This window comes from Streptopelia decaocto (genome assembly GCF_964273445.1).
Source record: "Streptopelia decaocto genome assembly, chromosome: 7".
Classification (NCBI taxonomy): Eukaryota; Metazoa; Chordata; class Aves; order Columbiformes; family Columbidae; genus Streptopelia; species Streptopelia decaocto.
Window position 1 is genome coordinate 33,792,590 of NC_138661.1, and position 19,768 is coordinate 33,812,357.

The 19,768-nt window shown below is 39.2% G+C and overlaps 1 protein-coding gene and 1 long non-coding RNA gene across 5 annotated transcripts in view; one reads left to right on the plus strand and one right to left on the minus strand.

Moving 5' to 3' along the window:
- The window catches only part of SCG5 (secretogranin V), a 29,615-nt gene extending 26,377 nt beyond the window's left edge, over window positions 1-3,238 (plus strand). For all 4 annotated transcript variants that reach the window (XM_082058202.1, XM_082058200.1, XM_082058199.1 and 1 more), the window contains one exon: window positions 2,338-3,238. In XM_082058202.1, coding sequence (XP_081914328.1) covers window positions 2,338-2,433 — 96 coding nt within the window. In that variant the 3' untranslated portion in view covers window positions 2,434-3,238. The remainder of the gene's footprint in view (window positions 1-2,337) is intronic.
- Window positions 1-19,768, minus strand: part of LOC309442387 — a 20,288-nt gene continuing 520 nt past the window's right edge. Inside the window, exons 2-5 of the long non-coding RNA XR_014184597.1 lie at window positions 16,677-16,805; window positions 15,394-15,591; window positions 11,100-11,231; window positions 1-2,425 (exon numbers count right to left, since the gene is read on the minus strand). This is a non-coding gene — a long non-coding RNA (uncharacterized lncRNA). The remainder of the gene's footprint in view (window positions 2,426-11,099; window positions 11,232-15,393; window positions 15,592-16,676; window positions 16,806-19,768) is intronic.

Sequence of the window (19,768 nt, forward strand, 5' to 3'; positions counted from 1 at the left end):
GTAAATTCATTATCATTTCAAATATTTGATTGTTTTGATAGTAATATTTTAATGAGTACTAACGCTTTAACGAACAATTCAGAATTTTTATCAGCAGAAGAGTAACCTAGAGCTGTCAGCAACAGAGGTTATTTTCTCAGAACCAAAAAGCCCACTGGGTTCCCGTCCTGCTTTCTGTGGTCCCTGCCGCTCCTCCATGCCCTTCTGCACAGACCGAGAGTTTGGGGAGAACACCTTCTGGAAACAGATTGGTCTTTTGGGTCAGAATGTCCCTATTTTAGGTTAAGGAAAGTCCTGTATAACTGTGCACATAGTAGCTGTGTTGTGTCTATCTGATGCCATAGTGTACATCACAGAGGCACTACTGGAGTCTATAAAACTATGTATTCTATGTGCATGTATTTGTATATTTGTAGGTATGCTTATAAACACACATACAAGCACACTACACATAATCAGTATATATAGTAAAAGTATGGATTTACCATCTGCTACTGTGTTATTTTTCTGCAGCCTTTGCAGTACAAGACAAGGAATTCTCCAGTGACCTCTAGTTTAACTAGCGGTTCTCCCTTTTTCTAATTTCTATGCATGAGCATAGCCCAGTCCAGAATCGAATATCCCCAATGTGACAGGAGTGCTTCTGTAACCACCGAGTCACATTGCCTTGGGCTCAGGGCTGTGCACAAAGGTACCCGGGAACCACACTACTTTGAATTCAGCACAGCTGTATAGGATTAAACATTTTTTAGTCAAATTGGCCAAACATTTTTGCATTATACTTTGTGTTTTCTTTTGTCAGTTGAGAAGGATTCAATATTTTATGTATTCTCATTCTCTTCTACTTTATTTCAAAAAGTAGCAAGCAAATACCATTCCAAAAAAAAGACCAATCCATCTTCCTAAGAATCTTCAAATAATTCCTAGAAGTTTATGTAACAGCCGAATTTCACTAAATTAACATTAAACAGAACTTCTTTAAACAAACACGAACAAATCATTTACATGTGTCTTATTTTTAACAATTTAAAGCATTAAATTAGTGTTAGTTTTATTTTCAAAGATTTTTCTACACTCATTTCTGGTTCTTAATATTTTTATGTTTTCACTTGTGGCAGACAAAGCACTTAAAAAAAAATAGAAGAAAGCAAAAGGGCTGCTCTTCATTATGATTAAGTATTAATGATAGCGTCTACAAATCTGGAGAAACCCAAGGTCTTAAACTTGAAGACAGACAAACCCCAAATCTTTTCCGGAGATTTGACAAATATTTGGGATATTTGAAAACAGATATTTCATGCCCTATTTAAAAGTTTGGTTGGTTGGTTTTGGTTTTTGATAGTTTTGAACTTCTACATTTTGGTGAAAAAAGCACAGAAATATCTCACGAAAGTAATTTATATGATACAGTCAGGCTGACAAGAATCAGAAGATACTGGAAAATTTGCATGCCTCCGAAGTTTGTCCTTAGGCAAACAATTTTTATTGGCATCAAAAAACAGCACACTAGAATTTTTGTCTGTATCTGTGAAGGAAAAAGTATATACTTGAATTTTGTTTACACTGACACTGTAAGAGGCCAGAAAGTGGGTGTTAACAATATTTAAGTCAATTCTGAAGCTCTTCTATACTGCTTGATAATTGCAAATACAGTAAATACATTTCATTCCATGGGTATAGATAAAAATCAAGCATAGGCTGCCTACATTACTGTGATCTCCAAACAGTTTTGAGATGGGATCTGTTCATCTTCAGTCTCACGTTGTGCTGCTTACATGGCACAAAGTGAAGTTAAAGCATCTCCTGGGATCTTCTTTCCAGCATTCCCTTGTTCTGGCAGTGGTAGGAGAGCCCTTGCCTACGCCAAAACTTGCTTGGCTCTGCTGCTGTGCCAGCAGTTTTTTATCTTAGCATCACGAGAGGAAAAGAGGAGGGGTTTCCTGCAGAGGAGATGGGCTTGAAGAAGAGGCTTTGGTCAAAACTGGTATCGCAGTATCTAACTTTCTCCCAGCACAAGATCCATCAGAGGCTAGTGATTCAAGCTAAAGCTTACCTGTACTGCTCAAAAAAGTTCTGTCCTGCCTCCAGAATTAGGGAGTTAGATGTGCTGCTGCTTCTCTGCTGAGCTGAGGAAAGGAGGAGCAGAGCAAAAAGGCAGTGTTTAATTCAGCCTGTCCTATATTCTCAATAGTCTTCCTTCACTTTTTTTTTTTTTTGAGTCTGCAAGTATTTGACAAATAGGAAATATACAAATATATCCACTCATCCTAAATCCTACTTACCTTTTATGTTTCCCTCTTTCTAATAAGTATGAATAATTTTAAACTTTAATTTCAGAGTGTGAACCCGTATCTGCAAGGACAGCGACTGGATAATGTTGTAGCAAAGAAGTCTGTTCCACATTTTTCAGATGAAGAGAAGAGTCCTGAATAAGTACAATAAAAATGAATGATGAAAACTCATGCCATCCTCTGCTAGATCGTAATATTGCTTATATATAATCATCTATTAAAATCCTTGTGAATGGCAGCATGTTTATTATTTATATAATTGTAGATGAAAAGCAGCTGTATTTGTAACAGTATGTTCTCCTAGATAACAAAAATATGGTTCTGCTTTTTGTTAAGTTATGGTAAAAGGACATTTCTGTTGTTTTTATTTTAGCCATGGAGCAAACTCTAAAAATGTTAGTCATTTTAATAGCTAACGTGAGGTAAATGGTCTTAATGAGCAGCTTGTAAATAGGAAGATGTAAAAAAATGCCCGGTCTGGCTCCAACATTTAATCTTAAATGTTACTATGTTTGACACATGAAAATTATAGTTTTATGTTTTGTTCACAAATATTGTTACTTAGCAAAGACGAAGTATTTATTTTACCCAGAGAATTTTGGCTTTTGGTCCATTTTAATAAACATTTAAGCAATCTACAAGGTTTGCAAAGTGACATTTTCCAAAATATTTCAGAGGCTCGTTTGTCTCAGTTATAGCTGTGCAAATTTAAAAATTAAAGAACTGCTTTTTGACTCTATCCACTGGAATATTTTTCTGTTAGTTTTAATTATTCCATGTCCACAGCTTTTCTGATCACTTGCACATCGTTCTTCCTTATCTATGCTATTGTTGTGTGGAAATTCATCTCCCCCGCTGTTCTTTCTCTTAGTAACAGCAGCATTGGTGTATTATAATGTCCTTAAATTATGTATCTCTGTGATATTATAAGTGAAGATGGAGACATTTCTCTGTGTTAATAACGTTGTGTCAACATCCTCTGAATCTAAATCCAGGATATAAAGGTCATTACAGTTTAAGATCTTCAGAACAAATATTATGCTGTCATAACAGTGGTAGCTATCACTGCTTTTGAAGTTGCTCCGGGAAGCTTAAATTGCCTTTTTGCCTCTAGGAGATTGAAGAACTTTATATTGCAGCAAACTGAGCTGTCCCTTTCTGAAAGATGAGAATACAAAATTACCGAAAAATTTCAAGCCATGTGCATTGCCATTGGAATTATGGAAAACAGCATTAGCTTACACTTTTGAACTTCACATTTATGGAGAGGGAAAAAAAAAAAAAAAAGGTAATTTCCTAATTTCCTTCCCTGTCCTACAGAAAGACAGTAAAATAATGACAACCCCTTAGGGGGAAAAATAAATAAATAAATAAATAAATATATTTAAGAAACTAACAGAAACTAAAGGTCCTAACTATGTAGGATTAAAGATAACAGGATGGCACAAATATGACTCTGTATGGCATTTGCTTTTTCCATCCTAGTACTTAGTAATCTGTAATAAATCGTGTGTGCAGAGTCAGTCCTCTCACGTCATTTATGGGTAGATTGCAAAACTCTCTAATGTTCTAGGCCAAACTATCACGTCTTTCATCATATTTCCTCTTTAAAAAAAATCCCAGAAAAGCAAACTAAGTAGCGTAATGGCAGTGAAGTTTATACTCACACGTGACACGAAATTGAAGAGTTTCTATGAATCACAGAGCTCCTTCAACTTCTAGTGCCTTGAATGTGATGGGAGAAACCCAGCTGCTCATGGGAGAACGTGTGTTCTCTGCTTCTTAAGATTAATCTTTTGATCTGCACTCCTGCTTAGTCTTCACACAGGTATTGGGAGTCTCAGAGTTGCAAAGGTTGTCTCCAAAACCAGAAAAAAACCCTATATATCATGGCTTGAATTTGCAATCAGAGCCCACTGATGCCCAGTGGCCCAGAGGATGTGAAATGGTGATTCCTTCCACCCCACCACCAGCCACAAGGTTTCCAGTTGGTCAGAGGTTTGATTTCCCTGCGTAAGAAACTTCTGTTTCTTCAGATAGCCAGCTGTCTTATCAATACTTCTGAAGTAATCTGAACTACATTCTGTCCTCATTAGCTCAAATAAAATCCATTTTAATCACAAAACAAAGCAACCATTTTTTAAGCTATTAGTAAGGACCAGCACCTAATAAAAGGCTGTGTGTGCAGTAAATGGGGGGCTTTAGAAGGGAGAAGCAAAGTATTGCTTGCTTAACACTATCAGGAGTCCCATGTCTGATTTCTTGAAGCACTTTAGCTCACTGCACCCCCTGCATGGGTATGTGATAATCCAGCACCTCCAGTTGACCAGAGCTGACAGCCCTGGTGGCTGCCTGGGGCCTGAGGAGCTGCCCTTCTGCCTATGATCGATCTCCACAGAGCAGGCGAAGGAAAAATTACACTATTTAGAGATGTTTTTGTCTTTAAAGGCAAGCAAAAAAAACCCCAACCTTTACACTGCACAATGCAATGATGCATCTTACAGGAACTGTCTGCTGGAAGAAATGAAGCACATGGTGGTGAGCAGCCATCTGCTGAGCCCATCAGCCAGCTTGAGTGTTTCACCGGGAAGACTCAACAGCACTATTGTGAAATTCTAATAAAATATAGCTATTACACTGTGATAATGAGATTACTTACTCTAATTTCAGTTTCATAGTAGAGCTGCATTTCTGTACTGGGATTGGTAATCCCATAATAATTTAAAAAAAAAAAAAGTTGTCTTTCCTACTACTCCAACAACAGTCCAAACATATATACATAGTTTTTTTATAAAGAATCATCATTGTTCTAACCTTTTAGAATCAATTAATAAAATTACCAAGTATCCTCCTCATTAGAAGCTCACTCCACCAAACCAGTATTTATGAGAATGTAAATAGCTGCTCAGCTCTTATAGGTGTAATCACCCTTTTACATTTATGATGCATGTAAATTAAGGAGCATGGATACTGCTATTGTTTAGAATTTTCATTAAATTAAAACTTTTTTAGATTATTTTAAAATCTGTGAGTGTTTTAATTACCTCTAACATATTTGAAACACAATGCGCTTGAAAGAAGCTATACAAAATAAAGTGTATTGCTATGCAACATCGCTTTTGTCTGGTAAAGAAATATTTATGACCTTAGCTTAAAAAAAGCACTGTGTAACTGAGTAAATTATAGTATTTGATCTGTGACACAAAACTTACTGTGGGGGTGCATATATATATATAGACACATATTCACATACTAACACTATTTAAAAGATAATATAGTCATAATAAACTCAGTAGTAAAGAATATAAAACTATCAACTCAAAGAAGAAAGGAATATAAAAAGGCTTAGTGAATTATTTAGGAGGGGATATAGTGATATGCTTCTTTTTATTGGCACATTTGCATTCACCTAACAAAACCATGCCACTAAGCTGCTCAGCAACGCATGAGCAAACCAAAGAAATTTGGAAGGAATTCCTGGGAATATGGTATCAGAGTCTTGAGAATCAGTTACAGGATTGTAATTAAAGCTGATCTGAAGCTTATTTTATAAAAAATATGATGAAGCATACCTTCATCAGTTGAACTAAGAACACAGGCAGAAAGATGACTACCAAGTCGATTAAGTTTTTGGCTTCGTTGCCTACAAAGTAAAATTCAAGCTCTTTTGTTTCCAAGTGTCAGGAGTTGCAGAATAAGGAAAGGTGTTTTTTTGACAATGAAGCGGAGACTTGAGTCCATGCCCTCAAATCAGGCCTCTAACCAATAGCTGGGTGAAACTGTTGAAAAGACTTTGTTTTAATTTTCATGCTGTACAAAACCTAGTTTTTGAAACATTTAAATTTCTTGAGAGTAAGCCCATAAAAAACACCAAACCAAAACAAACTTGGAATCTTCCAGCCTTTTTGCTGGTGAATTCACCAAACCAACTCTTACCTCATTTGTAATGCTGCAACACTTGTCCTGTGAATTATTTTTTATGCAAGTACCACAGGCAAGTCTGGAATGTCTGCATCGCTAAGACAAGGAGTTCAAAGATACAACTTTTCAGTTGAAGTCAAAGACTCAGATTTATGGAAGGAGAAAGGGAAGGTAGGCAGATTCAGAAGATGCTACCATGACCACACAAAAAAATTAAAATGTACAAGGAAAGTACTGTTTCATATGACCCATAAGGCAGGTGAGTGTGTTCACCGTTTTAATAGCTAAAGGCACTTTAAGGTACCTTTCCATCCAAGTCAGAAGCTATCAAGGCTGTGAGGAAATCCAAGAATAATACCTCCCAATTTTGAGACATCTGAATTGAAGGTTTCAAGCTACTGGAGCTGACAATTAGATTGAATTATATTCCCACCAGTCCTGATACAAAAAGGATGGAAATCTCATATGCCTTAAAGAAAAGACAACAGCAACAAAAAACAAACAGAACATATCGAATCCATTGCCACATGTATACATATGCACACAGTTAAAAAATCAGTTTTGTTTGAAGTCATGCAATTACCTTCAATACTCATAAATAAGTATCATGTTCAGGAATTATCTCAGATAATATGTCTTTAAAATACAGAATTGCTATGTGCTTGAGGAATACTTGAGGAAAGATGACAAACTCAAAGTGCTCAGCCCCTGATAATGACCTGCTTAGACTCAAACCAAATAAAAACTAACAAGGAATGGAGAGGAAGAGGGTGCAATTAACATCATGAAGGGCACCATGAATCACAAATATGACTGATTGGCACAGGACTGGGTCCAAAGCCAAGATTTCCAAATATGAGACAATTAAAAGGTTAAATGAATTATTTTGCAGGTACATACATGGTCCAGGTGTACCATACTGAAGCTTTTTGCTCTTAGATGAAGAATGGTGTCAAATTCCAGTTCATCATCCTAATTCACCATGAGAAGGAAATATGTAGTATCAGTTCATGTTTGCTTTATTTATGACGCTAACTGCTTTGCTGTGATTACATGGATCCTGATGGCTGGAAGAGCTGCTAGCCATGTGTTCAACACATGGGAGCATAACAAACTTTAAATGATGTGAGCGTCATGGCAGCAGCATTACCAATTGGAACTAAAAGAGCTTAAAAAAATCCTGTTTTACTAACAAGGTCTATTTTTATACATGGGCCAGAGGTGGGGAAGGAATCAGAGATAACAGGAATTGAGAATGGCTTCAGTCTTTAAAGTTTAGGTAGACCTGAGTCATCTCTTTTTATTTTTTCCTATAGTTCATGTTACCAAACACATGGAACCCAGCTCCTGTTGCACTGCATGGGTGTCTTTTACACTTAATTGCCATGTTTCTTCATTCTGCTCTGGTCTCCAAGAAAAACAGTGGTGGGAGTCAGTGGCTAAATTTCATTGTAAACTGAGTGAGACAAAGGAGAAAGCACAAAGAAAAATAATGTGTTATTTGCTACTATCCTCAAACTCTCCTGTGTTCCCTAGCCAGTGTCATTCATTTACAGACCATTAAGCTCTGATTTTAAATGTATAAACACTGACTACTTTTCTTCCTGGTCTTTGTTCTGAACCTAACCACCATATGACAATGTTACTTTCTGGGGACACCGAAGATCTCCGTTAGAGATGATACTGTTTTTATGTTTGGACATCTGCATATTTGTTATATTGCAGAAGGGGCATATGGCTTTGATGTTGAATTCAGTCTTAGCCTCTTTCAAATAATTCTTTACTCTGAGAAACAAACAAACAAAAAATCCTTACAGTTCTTCAGCTCATTATCTGTGTTCTAATGCCTCAAAGTCCTCTAAAGTGGCTGAAATTAAAGTGGGATAGCCCCTATGGGGAAATGTGGTCCTGGTTCCTCATCCTAACAGAACACCTTTCTACACTGGGAAATAAAATATCACATTGTGGCATTTTATATTTCCAAATGGACAAAACAGACTTATGAAAGAACAAGTCAGGTCATCCAGAGAATCACTCATAATTTGCCATTAGTTAAATTTTTCCCTTTTTTATTTTTTTTTAAACAATGCTGCAACCAGTGACTAAGTCAATTGCAAAACTTTAAGTGACTCCAATGGTTAGTGCAATGGCTATAAGATTTATGGGCTTTAAAGCTGTGTTACTGCAATTGAAGCAAGAAACCTACTTTTACTGCTTCATAAACCATTTATCAATTTAAAAAAATAGTCATAGCTGATTTAAGTAATTTCTTTAAGAGTCTTTCTTAAAGTAAGTTCTTTAAAAGTCATTGTTATAACAGATAAGCATTGCTATCCTAATTCGTGCATAGACCCTGGCTAGCCCTTTAATTCTTATACAACACTACAACTCACTTCACAGGGTGGTTTGTATATTTGCAGCTGTGCACACAGGTAAAAAAAACACAAAACAAAACAGAAAAGTTCAGCCTGTTTCCTTATAGCTTCTTCTTGCTATCCCCACAGTGTCTCCAGTTTTGCTGCAGACTTTCTGTTTGTTATGGGTCTGACATTAGGTGGTCTTGGGAGACTTGTTTTCAGGGGATGTCATAAGTGCAAGTTACCCAGCATGCAAGCATGTGTGTCAGAATAACATGCGTTTCTTTCAGTTTAAAATACATTAATCATTTTCTGCTTTAGTAGTCAAGGTTATCTTCTAATTTCTAACTATACTGGCTATTTCCTAGGTCTCAGCACCAACCTATAAGCCCTTAAAAGGACAAGAATTATCTGCAAACTGAAGGTAAGACCTTCATAGACTGCCCCTAAAATATTGGTTGCTTATTAAAAACACTTTGTGTCTGGTTTTTTGTGTATCTGGAGGTTTACAAAACTGGAAATTATTGCCAATTAACAGATGGATGAACACTTGCAAAGAGGTTGAGAGCTGGCTCCACTAAAGGCTTAAGTGCCCACAGCTGGACTTCTGTGCAATACAAATACCAAAGTCCAAGCACATGATCCTCAAGCCCTGTCTCCCTCGCCTGATTCCTTAGGCAGCTAAAGTCTATAGATAACTATGAGGGTTTTTTTTTTTTTTATCCATGAAGTATCTCAGGCAGCTAAACTTCTGCTTCTGTGTATGCCTAGGACTGTTTGAAATGGTGAAGTGTCTGGAAGAGGTATGGCTGAAGAATCAAAGCTCTAATGGTGGCAAAGAAGGGAATACTAGGAATGAACACAAATTTGTCATCTCTACTCTTCGTAGGGCTGGGTGAACATGAGGAAGGCCAAGGTAACACCTGGGCTCTAGCTAATCCTCAAGGGGTGTTTGGGTAACCAGCAGACGCTGGATAAAAATACGGAAGTAGTCTTAGAGCAGTCTTAAAACTACATTCGGCCCTTTGAACACAATTGCGAGGCTGATGTGGCCCTCGGTGAAAATGAGTTTGACAGCCCTGTCTTAGAGAAAATGAGCCAACCCCCCCTCCCCGACCCTCCCCACTAGATGGCTTCTTTTGGCTTCCTGTCTTTATTTAATTGTTTCCTGAATTGTTGAATGGCCTCAGCGGGGGGAGGTACAGATCCTCCTGTCCAAACAGGCTCCTGCCTCACAGCTACAAGGCTACACCTCTGAGGTGTAGAAGGTGCAGGTCTGAACCCTTCCTGTGAGGAGATAGAGGCCACAATCTTTTCTGATTTCTGAAACAATACTGCCCTTCTTTTCCTCATTTTTTTATGTACTATTTTTGCAGGAAATATAGATGTATTTAGCTGCTACTCAAATAATTGGAAGAATGTTAGATTTAGCAAGACAAATTAGCAAGTGTTCGTTTACCTGACTGTTCTAATAACTTAAAAAATATCTTTAGATCACTTTGCATCTGTTGAAAAGAAAGCATTTTAAGCCCCACTTTCTTACTCTCGGTTAGAATTCTAGTGACAAATTTGATTTTGCAATCATTGTCATCCATCGGGTTTGTTGACCAAGGGCTCCAGTGACCCTAAGGGACGCTGTTAGTGTTTGTAACGGGACATATCATCACAGCAAGACATGTCTTGTTATAAGCATTTTCAGTGTTGAAGCTAAGTCACAGTCTTCTCCATACCAGCAGAAATCCCTTTCAAGGTGATTTCAGGTGGAATTCTCCTGTTAAAATATGCAGAGCCACGTACTGAAGGGGTTTTCAAAGCTTTTCCAGAAGCTGGTGGTATTATACTGAAACCAAGAGGGATCTGGACCCCAGATAAAGCAAACAATTTGATATGAAATACGAAAACATAAAAGTATTTGGTCTTTCAAAGCACTTGTCTAAATTAGAAATGAAAAAGTCCCATTTGGTTATGGTATTTTTTCTGTGTTTAGGAAACTATTTTTGTTATGCTTGATTACAGTAGTTACCTCCCCACTAATGTACAGGGGCTTTCTAAACAAATTGTCCCATCTTTGTTGGATAGAAAAGTGCTTTCTGCCTCCAGATAGCTTGTGCCCTCACCTGGATTTATCTCAACTAATTACATCAAGCTAAAAACAACTGTACCGTGTCTCTGGTACATTTTTACATGATGATAGCTGTCTCCGTGCAAAAACTTTAGCCTACAGAAAAGGCATAGCCAAAAGAAGCAATTAACTCTGAATCCAAGAATTTGCTTTATTAAAAAGGAGGATTTCTTCTCTGCCTCACAACACAGGAAAAAAAAATATCCTGTTAATTTCTGTTTTCTCTTTGGTCAGATCAGAGGAACAAGGTTGGGGTTTTTTTTGGTGCATGTCTGACAGCTTTTGATGACGCCATCTCCCAAAGATTCTTTCCTCTAAATGTTCTATTACATTTTTCAAAAAGGAAAAATATGTAACTTTTACTGTGAATTCATATGTTCATTTTGAAACCTTGACAAGAAATAATACCTCCTTAACAAGGACGCTAGTTCCATCTGGTTGACAACCAAAGAGCCCAGCCACAGTCCGATCTCAGATGTAACTGATTTGGTCACTCGTGATTTAACTTCTTCGTTTACGTCTTTACTGCATTAAAACTTCCTGGAGAGGGGAAAGAAAACTGTTTACATTTTTAAACTTTTTAAAAGTGTATCCAAAATCTCCAAGTGTTTGGTGCCTGATTAATTACAAACACCTAGAAGATTGCTTCCGAGCCTATTTTCAGAATCTCTCCTAATATCAAGCAATTTTACACAAGCAATTTTACACTTTTCCAGGCATTTTGAATTGCACATTATTTGTAGGGAAAAAAAAAAAAAAAAGATTATTTAATTGAGCTGCAAAAGCAAACAACCAGTGCAGAATAGCTGGGCACTGTGGTTAGTCCCAAACATAAGATGACAGCTCTTCTGTGGCTCTGAAGAGATCCACAAACCAGGGAAGAATGATGTCTGTTGTAGCTATATTTGGAGAACAAAGTAAAATGACTTGAAAAACGTTAATTAGAATTCAAGATACTGTAAGAAAGGGAAAGATCAATGAATAAATATCCAACTACCCTTAGCCAAACATGCTAAACAGGATACTTTTGACAAGGAAACAGAAGAAGCAAAACAGAGCAGCTGGCAATATCAAGACAAGAGATTTGGCCCTAGGCTCGCCTGTGTAGTTTCCCAGAAGTGATTTTTTTTGGCAATTTTTGAAAGAGTAAATTTTTGGTAACCATACAGATAAAAACTAGATTATTTTTGTATTTTATTATTATTGATTGTACTTTTAATTCTTAAGTTCATAAAGTTCAGCATTCTAATATGCACATAAAATAGAATGCCCTTTAACAGAGGAAAGATGTATATATAAATTATTTTTGGGTCTTTTAGAAAGGCTCATGTGACTCAAGCCTCTTGGATTGTTGTGTGCGCTTCATTTTATATGCTTCAAATAGCCCCACTGAAAACAAAGTCAAACATCTGGCAAGTCCCTGAAGGATTCAGTTCCAAATCTAAGTTTAGTAAAAAAATGAAGGACGTGGACAAGTCCACCTTTCTTACCAAAGCACTTAACTGTTTGCATTTATGGTTATAGTTAAAATCCTATTCAAATCAACAAAGACTGCTAAATTGAGCCTTATCTTCAGGAGTTCTTTTAGATAACCACAACTGGTTAAACACTTCTTTGTCTGCCTTTAGATTTTTTTGTCCACCACAGTGAAAACTTGGCTTTTTCACTGGAAATATGTTTGGTTTTGTTTTGGTTTTGTTTTTTTTTGTTTTGTTTTGTTTTATTTTTTTTTTTATCATGAAGAATTACAAAAGTTAAAAGGCCTTCTTCCCCCTTAAAAGCTTTTAAAAATTTCAAAATGGATGCATTTGAGCACGTAGACATAAAATAGGTGAAAATTAAAAAAGCTATGATTTATCTTGCCAGATTAACTCAAACTCTCAACTCCTCTTATTAACTATTTATTTAATGGGAAGTTTGGTACAAAACCAGCTTTAAGGATTTAGGCCAAAATTATTCTGGCTCCTTTGAAAACTCTGCTCCCTATTGCAGTTTTGTAGGTGGGGAAATGGTGTCAAGAGAAAATCAGTGTGTATGAAACAGTATAACGGATGAAGGGGGGCGCTGAGGTACACTTGTGCCTCTTACACTTCTTCTTCTTGACATAGATGCCATCTGTAATAAATAAAAAATGTCAGTGAGGAAGAGTTCTGTTTCTTCCCACCTGAGAAGTGGATGAACCCATCCTGGAGCAGTACAACTGTTCAACAGAGTTCTTTTCTTCCCATAACACAGCCGCCATTTGTGTGGCACTGGATTTCAAACACAACATGCAAAACTTCTACAAAATCTAAAGAAGTTGTTGTCTTAGCCAAAAAAGGGCTTCAGCTCTTTCTTTCCTGCAAAGCTACTTTTTTTATCTAGTACTCCACTTTTACCCAGATATTGCCAGGAAAAACAAAAAGAACAGATAAGATTTCAAATTTGAAAAGAGGGGGAAAAAAAAAAAGTGCCTTACAAATCTTCTTACGTAATAAGATAGTTTACCTTGCTCTCCTATTCTTTTTCTATTTCATTGCAGGCAGTAAGTGGCAAAGTCAGGAAAAAAGCCTAAAATTCTGAACTTCCAGCTGTCTACCTTACATACTAGGCTGACATCAGATGCTCTATAGGTGTTGCACAGAAGCCCCCACACTGCAAGGAGGAGAAAGCTCTCCTCTTCCAGGCTATATCCCGAGTTACAGGCAGTTACACAACAACAAACTGTCTTTCATCATAACAAGAAAGGAGTAAAAATGACTGTTTTGCCAGAACTATGTATGAGATATCTATACCTGTCTTAAAAGTGTATGTAATCTAAGATGTCAGGACACAGTAAGGTGTGGGAAGGGAGTCTTTCAGTTTTGCAGTATAACTGGAAACTACATTTAATAGCTGTTGTATCCCTGGAGTGAAATATGTAAGCAAATAACACATCGAGCTCCTTAGATGCCTCCTTTCCTAATTCCCGGTTACAACTTCAGACTATAAGGGTTTCTTATGCTCACACAGACTTAGTTTGCTTAGCTGATTTGCTTCTTGTATCACATTGCTCCAGAGCTGCCCCGAAAGCAAAGCATGTCAGCAAACACCTCCTACAGCTTCATGAGACAGAAGAAAAAGAAAAGCAAATGCATGAGGGCAGAGGAATTTTTCATGGGTATTTTATGGCTTTCATTTTCTTGGCAAATTCCTCTATAGCCATCAAATATATAAGATGCATCAAAAAAAAAAAAATTGTGGAAAGAGTTATAAAAAGGTTAGCTTGACAAATGATATTTCCTCATTTGGCATGAAAGTTTATATTTGTCCAGCAGTCAAACGTCATCTTAATAAAATAAGCTTTTCTAAATCACTTTTGAAAACTAGTCACATATGGATTGTATTATATATGTAGGTGTTTTGAGGCCAGAAAACATATTTTTTGTTCTATGTCTGCAACACATAGCAGAGTGGAATGCTGGTGGGTGACCATGGCTCATAGGTGCAGAGATCATTACAAGCCCACAGCCTGACTCTGTATGTAATATATGCTAAAAAAGAAAGCTTTTCAGACATACCACGACACCATACTTTTCAGAGTGGGATCCCAGACTTTTAAAGTATTTAGATGCTTAAAGGTTTTGTTTTGAACCCACTTATTCTTTTGATTTCCTGTGTCCTCTTTCTGAACATTAGCAAATTATTGCTAGATGAAGTAATATTTAGAAATTAAAAAAATAAAAATATTTCACTAAAAAAAAAATCCAATCTCAAAATAAACCTATTCCCTTACTTAATTTTCTCTCATTCAGCTGATGGAAACCTATACATTAAAATGTTTATGTTCTGTCCACTTAAATACTGCTTTTTCAATGAGTACAACATTATCCAAATCTTTCTTGTCAGTCTGTGGGGTGGAAATTCTGCCACATGGACATTAATTCTCAAACTCAAATAAGAGAAAGATTAAAATTCTTTAATTAAACAGAATTTTACTGAAGTGAAACACAGTCTTAAGCTTGATTTTTCTAGTTTATGAGAAAATTTAAAAGTTTATGAGAAATTTAACTCAGTTAAGACTAACTTCAGCCTTTTCTGGTATTACTTTATACGGCTTGATGTGAAGTACAATGCTATTTAAATGAGGGACTTTTCATACAATAATGTGCAATAGAATAAATAGTGGAGTACATGAACAAGAACCATAGGACTGGTGTGTTAATAGAGTATCCTGAAACTGAAGCTCAAAACATCTCCTTCTCTCATCTTATGCCATTTATTACTGTCCACCTAGTTAGGTTTGAAATAAGTGAAAACTCATTTTCCTTCTTGGTTTATCATAAGACTTTTTGTCCGTTACTTTTGGATGTACCTAAACCCCACAGAGAACTGGATTCTTTGAGTATCACTTCTTCTGTATGACAAAATATGTTTGGTTTTTTGTTGCTGGTGGGGTTTTTTTTGTTTGTTTTCCTATGTAAAGAAAAGAAGATCCCACACCTGGGCAAGAATGTAACAGTGGATCATTTCCATCCACAGCCCATCCAACACACACTACCTATGACCTTGCTTATGCACCAAGTCGTTAATTACTTCTGAGACACTGCTCGTCTTGCCCATCAAATCAGGAAGATCAGCAGTGTACACCACTAGAAGCTCAAGAATCACCATAACATGGAGATAGCTCTGATATCTGAGACCATGTCCTGCAAAATTTGCATCAGATAACAACTGTGCCAACCTTCATCACGTCATGCCTTTGCTGATCAGCTTCAAATCCCCCCCCAGGATGGCAGCAGACTGTGGTGGAAGTCAGTGCTTGCTTATGGCCTTGTTACAAGTCCTATAAGTAAAGTTACAGTTGTGTCAGTGATACAGATTCTTCCTTAACACTTCATTCCCTTATTTTCACAAGTTTTTCATGACTGCCATTGGAATTCTGAAAGGCAAAAAGCACAACAAAGCATCACAACATCTGTATTAACAAGAGGTTGAGGCATGCTGGTAGTTAAGTATGTAGTTGCATAGGTTTGTCTTTTCTGCTTTAAAATACATTGAGTGGTTTGGCTTTACTCTTCTTGAATGTTACCAACAGAAAGTAAACATCTCATCGCTGCCATACAAAAAGCACTGAAAACATGAGAGATTTTGTCATCAGTCACTGGATGCTGTGTATCCTTTTAGTTCTTCCTCTGCAAATTAGTGCCAGATTCAGAGCCCTGTAAACCATGCTCTTTCCTCTCCGTAGCAGAACAGTTCAAAATATCAAGTAAAGCAGTTCAGATGTGCTGTGTCTCTCCCGAACGTCTTACCTTACTTCTGACCTGGAGGAACATGTCTAGGGGTGAGAGACATTGGATTTCTAGGTATATTAGGGCCAGATTCTCAGCTGGCATAAATCAGTTACATCTCCCTGAAGTTATTATAAGCTATTCTGATTTACTCAAGAGGAGGATCTGGCCCTTGTCAGTCTTTGGCTTCTCTGCAAAAGCTTTTAATAAGGCGCCAACTGTCCTGGCAGTGAGGATATATTGAGTAGTGCTGTAAGTTAGCAGTAGCAGACAGGACCTCAGTCCAGTAACGTTTTTCTTTGCAAGAATTAAGTACAGCACTTCTTTTAAGCTTAAAACAATTCTTACTGTTCCACTAAAACAAAGGACCAGTCACACAGTGAATACCAGCAAGAAATGGGAGAGGAAATTTGAAATTTAAAAAAAAAAAAAAAAAAAAAAAAAAATTCCAACAAAGCAACAGCGAGTGGATAGTTGAATCCAGCCAGGTTCACAGTAAATGCTCTTACCACCCTGCGACATTGAAGCTCTTCGTCTCAAATGTATGCCACAAAAATACGCATATTCCTGTAGGTTTCTTTTATACTAAATAATTATATAAAATTTCCCAGCAGTATTCCAGCTTCAATTAGCAGCACTGGTGAGCACCAACAGAATTTCAAGCGTGAGTAAGGTGGGAGGAAGGGGAGATATTTTCTGTTAAGCAGTGGGGGCTTTTAAAGCCAGAACATACCAGAACGTCATCTTTGGTTGGGATGTGACCAGCACAGCTGAACCTCTGGAGTAAACTCAGGGAGTATTTTCTTAAAGAATCCAGCAATTAAAATAACACAAACTTCCACACTGGAAATTACCTGGATACCTGATGTTAAAAAAACAATGAGGAAAAAGACATCTTCCCCCCACCTCCCTCAGCCACAAAGAAATAGACACAAATGTTTCTTGCTTTTTGACAGGACTTTTTTTTTTTAAAAAAAATATTGCTCCTTTAGTCCAAGGAAGCAGATACACCTACAATTATTTTCCTTGTTGGTACCCAACAAGTTTTGTTTGGTTGGTTTTGTTTTCTTTTGTTTTTCTGAATAAGCAGGCAAACTCTTACATGCAAATTCTACTTTGCAATGATCAGAGAAGTCTGACAAATTGTCTTGCTGGACCTAGGACGGTAGTGCCTACTTGAAACTCTGTGGGTTAAACTGAGTGAAGGAAAACAGATGGGAAAATATGATGCAGAACATTCAGCCACAAGAAATGGAGAGAAGTCTTGAGGAGGAAACACATCTCCCAGACCTGGAGATGCACCCTAAAGGGTTTCTTAGTTTGCTTTAAATCAGACTGAGGTCTACTCCAGATTAGTCACTCTGGCTAGGTGATCAAGTGCAGTGAGGTACTGAATGGGGATGACTGCTCTGCAAACCAGATGCCCAGAAGTACCTTCATCTAGAAAGGTCAATGTCAGAGGGGCATCTAAACTAATCCCAGAAAAATACAGCAGAGAAGTAGCTTGCCTGCAGGCTTGCAGCAATGCCTGGAAGTGCAAGCACTGCCAGCGCCATTGCCGGGCACCAACAGGAGCTCAAAGCAACCACAGGAACACTTCCTCCAGCACCAAATGGCTGGACGATGGCCCTGAGAAAGAGGCAGACTCCCAGCCCATCAACCTGGCTCCAGGGCAGGTAATCAGAGTGAGAGACAGACCATGGAAGGGAGGTCAATAGACCCCATCCCTACACATCAGTACAACTACTTAGCAGAAGAAAAAGGAGCATAAATTCTGTCAGCATACTGCGAGGTGGGAATTGTGACTTTTTCTCCGGATCCACAAAGGAAGGACCCCAGTTAATTAAAAACATCTATTAATTTTAACCGCAGTTTTTTGAGTAAAATAACAAAAAATCCTAAAAATTCCCTAGGCCTCTCCTTCCATCCATCTAGATGTCATCTGCTGTGATTCTTTGCCAATAATCCTTCCCCCATTCATTGTATTTGAATTTCAGTGACCCCTGCACACCAACACATTTTCTCTCTCATGCTGCCACCTACTACTGCACTATGGTTGCTTGCCCTGTTGCTTCTGCAACATTTCTGCATGCTGTTGGTAAAGTAATTAAAGTGATTCATTTTCAACAAGTTATTACTAAATGTACGTGTAAGCTACAGCAACAAGCCTAATTCACTACCTTGCTGAGCACTCACCCATGTAACTGGCCCTAAGTGGAGCCATGCTTTGGCCTTAGTGAAGAGCAAGCTGCTGCTAATTACTGTGAAAAATCAGAAACCTGGCATCACTAATGTAGCAGATCCTTTCATTTAAATGCAATTCATGTTCCCCACCTGCAAAACCAGGGACAACGAAAATCTCTATTTGTCAGGTGAGATACAGGCCTCTCTGAGGCCCCAGGTGAGTGCTGACTACCAGGGCTGGGTCACTGAGGTGCGGGGCTGATTTGTTTCGCAGTCAGTAATTCGTGTCTGGCAGTCAGAACAAACCAGACAATGCATGCAGCACCGTCTGCACTGCCTGGGTCCGTTGCAGGGCATTTCTCTGTGCTTCGCCTTCTGCTGGGTGATGCCCACCACTGGAAGCGGCAGCTGACAAACATCTCAGTTTATTTAGCAAACCCAAACCCCGTGTTTCAGAGGCTGCTCCTGCTCGTACTAACACCGTCGCTCGGTAGCGTTGCAACCCTTCGTGCTAAAAAGTCCATAGGACGCGAGCGCGAGTGCTGGAGCGCCTGGAGACCGGGCGGCACCGGGCGAGATGCGGGCTACCGCTGCGGGGCTGGCAGGCGCCCGCTGCGGGGCTGGCAGGCGCCCTCGCCCCCCAGGGCTCTGCCCCCCGGATCTCCCAACTGGCTGCAGAGTCGGAGTAAGCTTCGGGCAGCCGCGGAGCGGGCATCCTCGGTTACAGCTGCGAAGGGCTCAGATCACGAAGGCGCTCAGTCCCTCGCTCGTTTTTGCCCAACTCCGAGCGACTTCTGTGATTCCATGGGGGCTGGTCCGGGCATCGCGGCCGCCTTGCCTACGGACTCCGGAGCAGCAACCTGCGAGCGGCCGGCGAGAGGCTCGGTGACTCCCCCCGCGGCCGCCTCGACGGGCGGGCGGCTCCGGCTGCCTCGGCGCTTAGCCCAGGCGGGACGAACCGCTCCTTCCCCGTCTCTGCCCTTCGCGGGATGCCTGGGGAGCCCGCAGCTCTCTGAAAAACGCAGTGACGGGAGGGGGAAAAGCCACCCGAGGTGTCCCGCCTCTCGTTGGACAAAAACAAAACCAAACCAACAAAAAAACTCTCACTGATAAAGAGCTATGAGCGCGGCTGCGAATCGGGAGCCACGGTTTAACACCCCCCCGACACACACATACACACAGGGCTTTTTTGCCAAAGCTGCGTAATTCGCAGCATATTTGCAGAAGGCAAACCTCATCAATGTTCAATTTTAACAGGGAGGGCCGGAAAGGTGGCTGCCTCCCTCCGGGCCATGGTAAGGGGCTCCCCGCGGCGGCTCCGCTGTGGGACCGCTCGCCCGGGTGGCTTTTGGGCAGGGAAGTGCCCCAGCGGCCCAGCTCGCGGCCCTGGGCAGCGTGAACGGAAGGGCAGCGGCGGCGGGGGGCGGAGAGGAGGGATTTAACTCTTCTTAAATGTCATACTTTAATGGGGATGGAAAATGTGAATTTTCTGTGCATTCCAGGAACAATTCCTTGGGGTGGTGACCTTTAGCACCGATTCTCTTAAGAGAGGAAAGTAGTCGAATGTTTATCTGGATGACTGAAAGCTTTCCCTGGTGGAAGTTTATGGAAGTGTTAAAGGGGGCGGATAACACGGGCTTT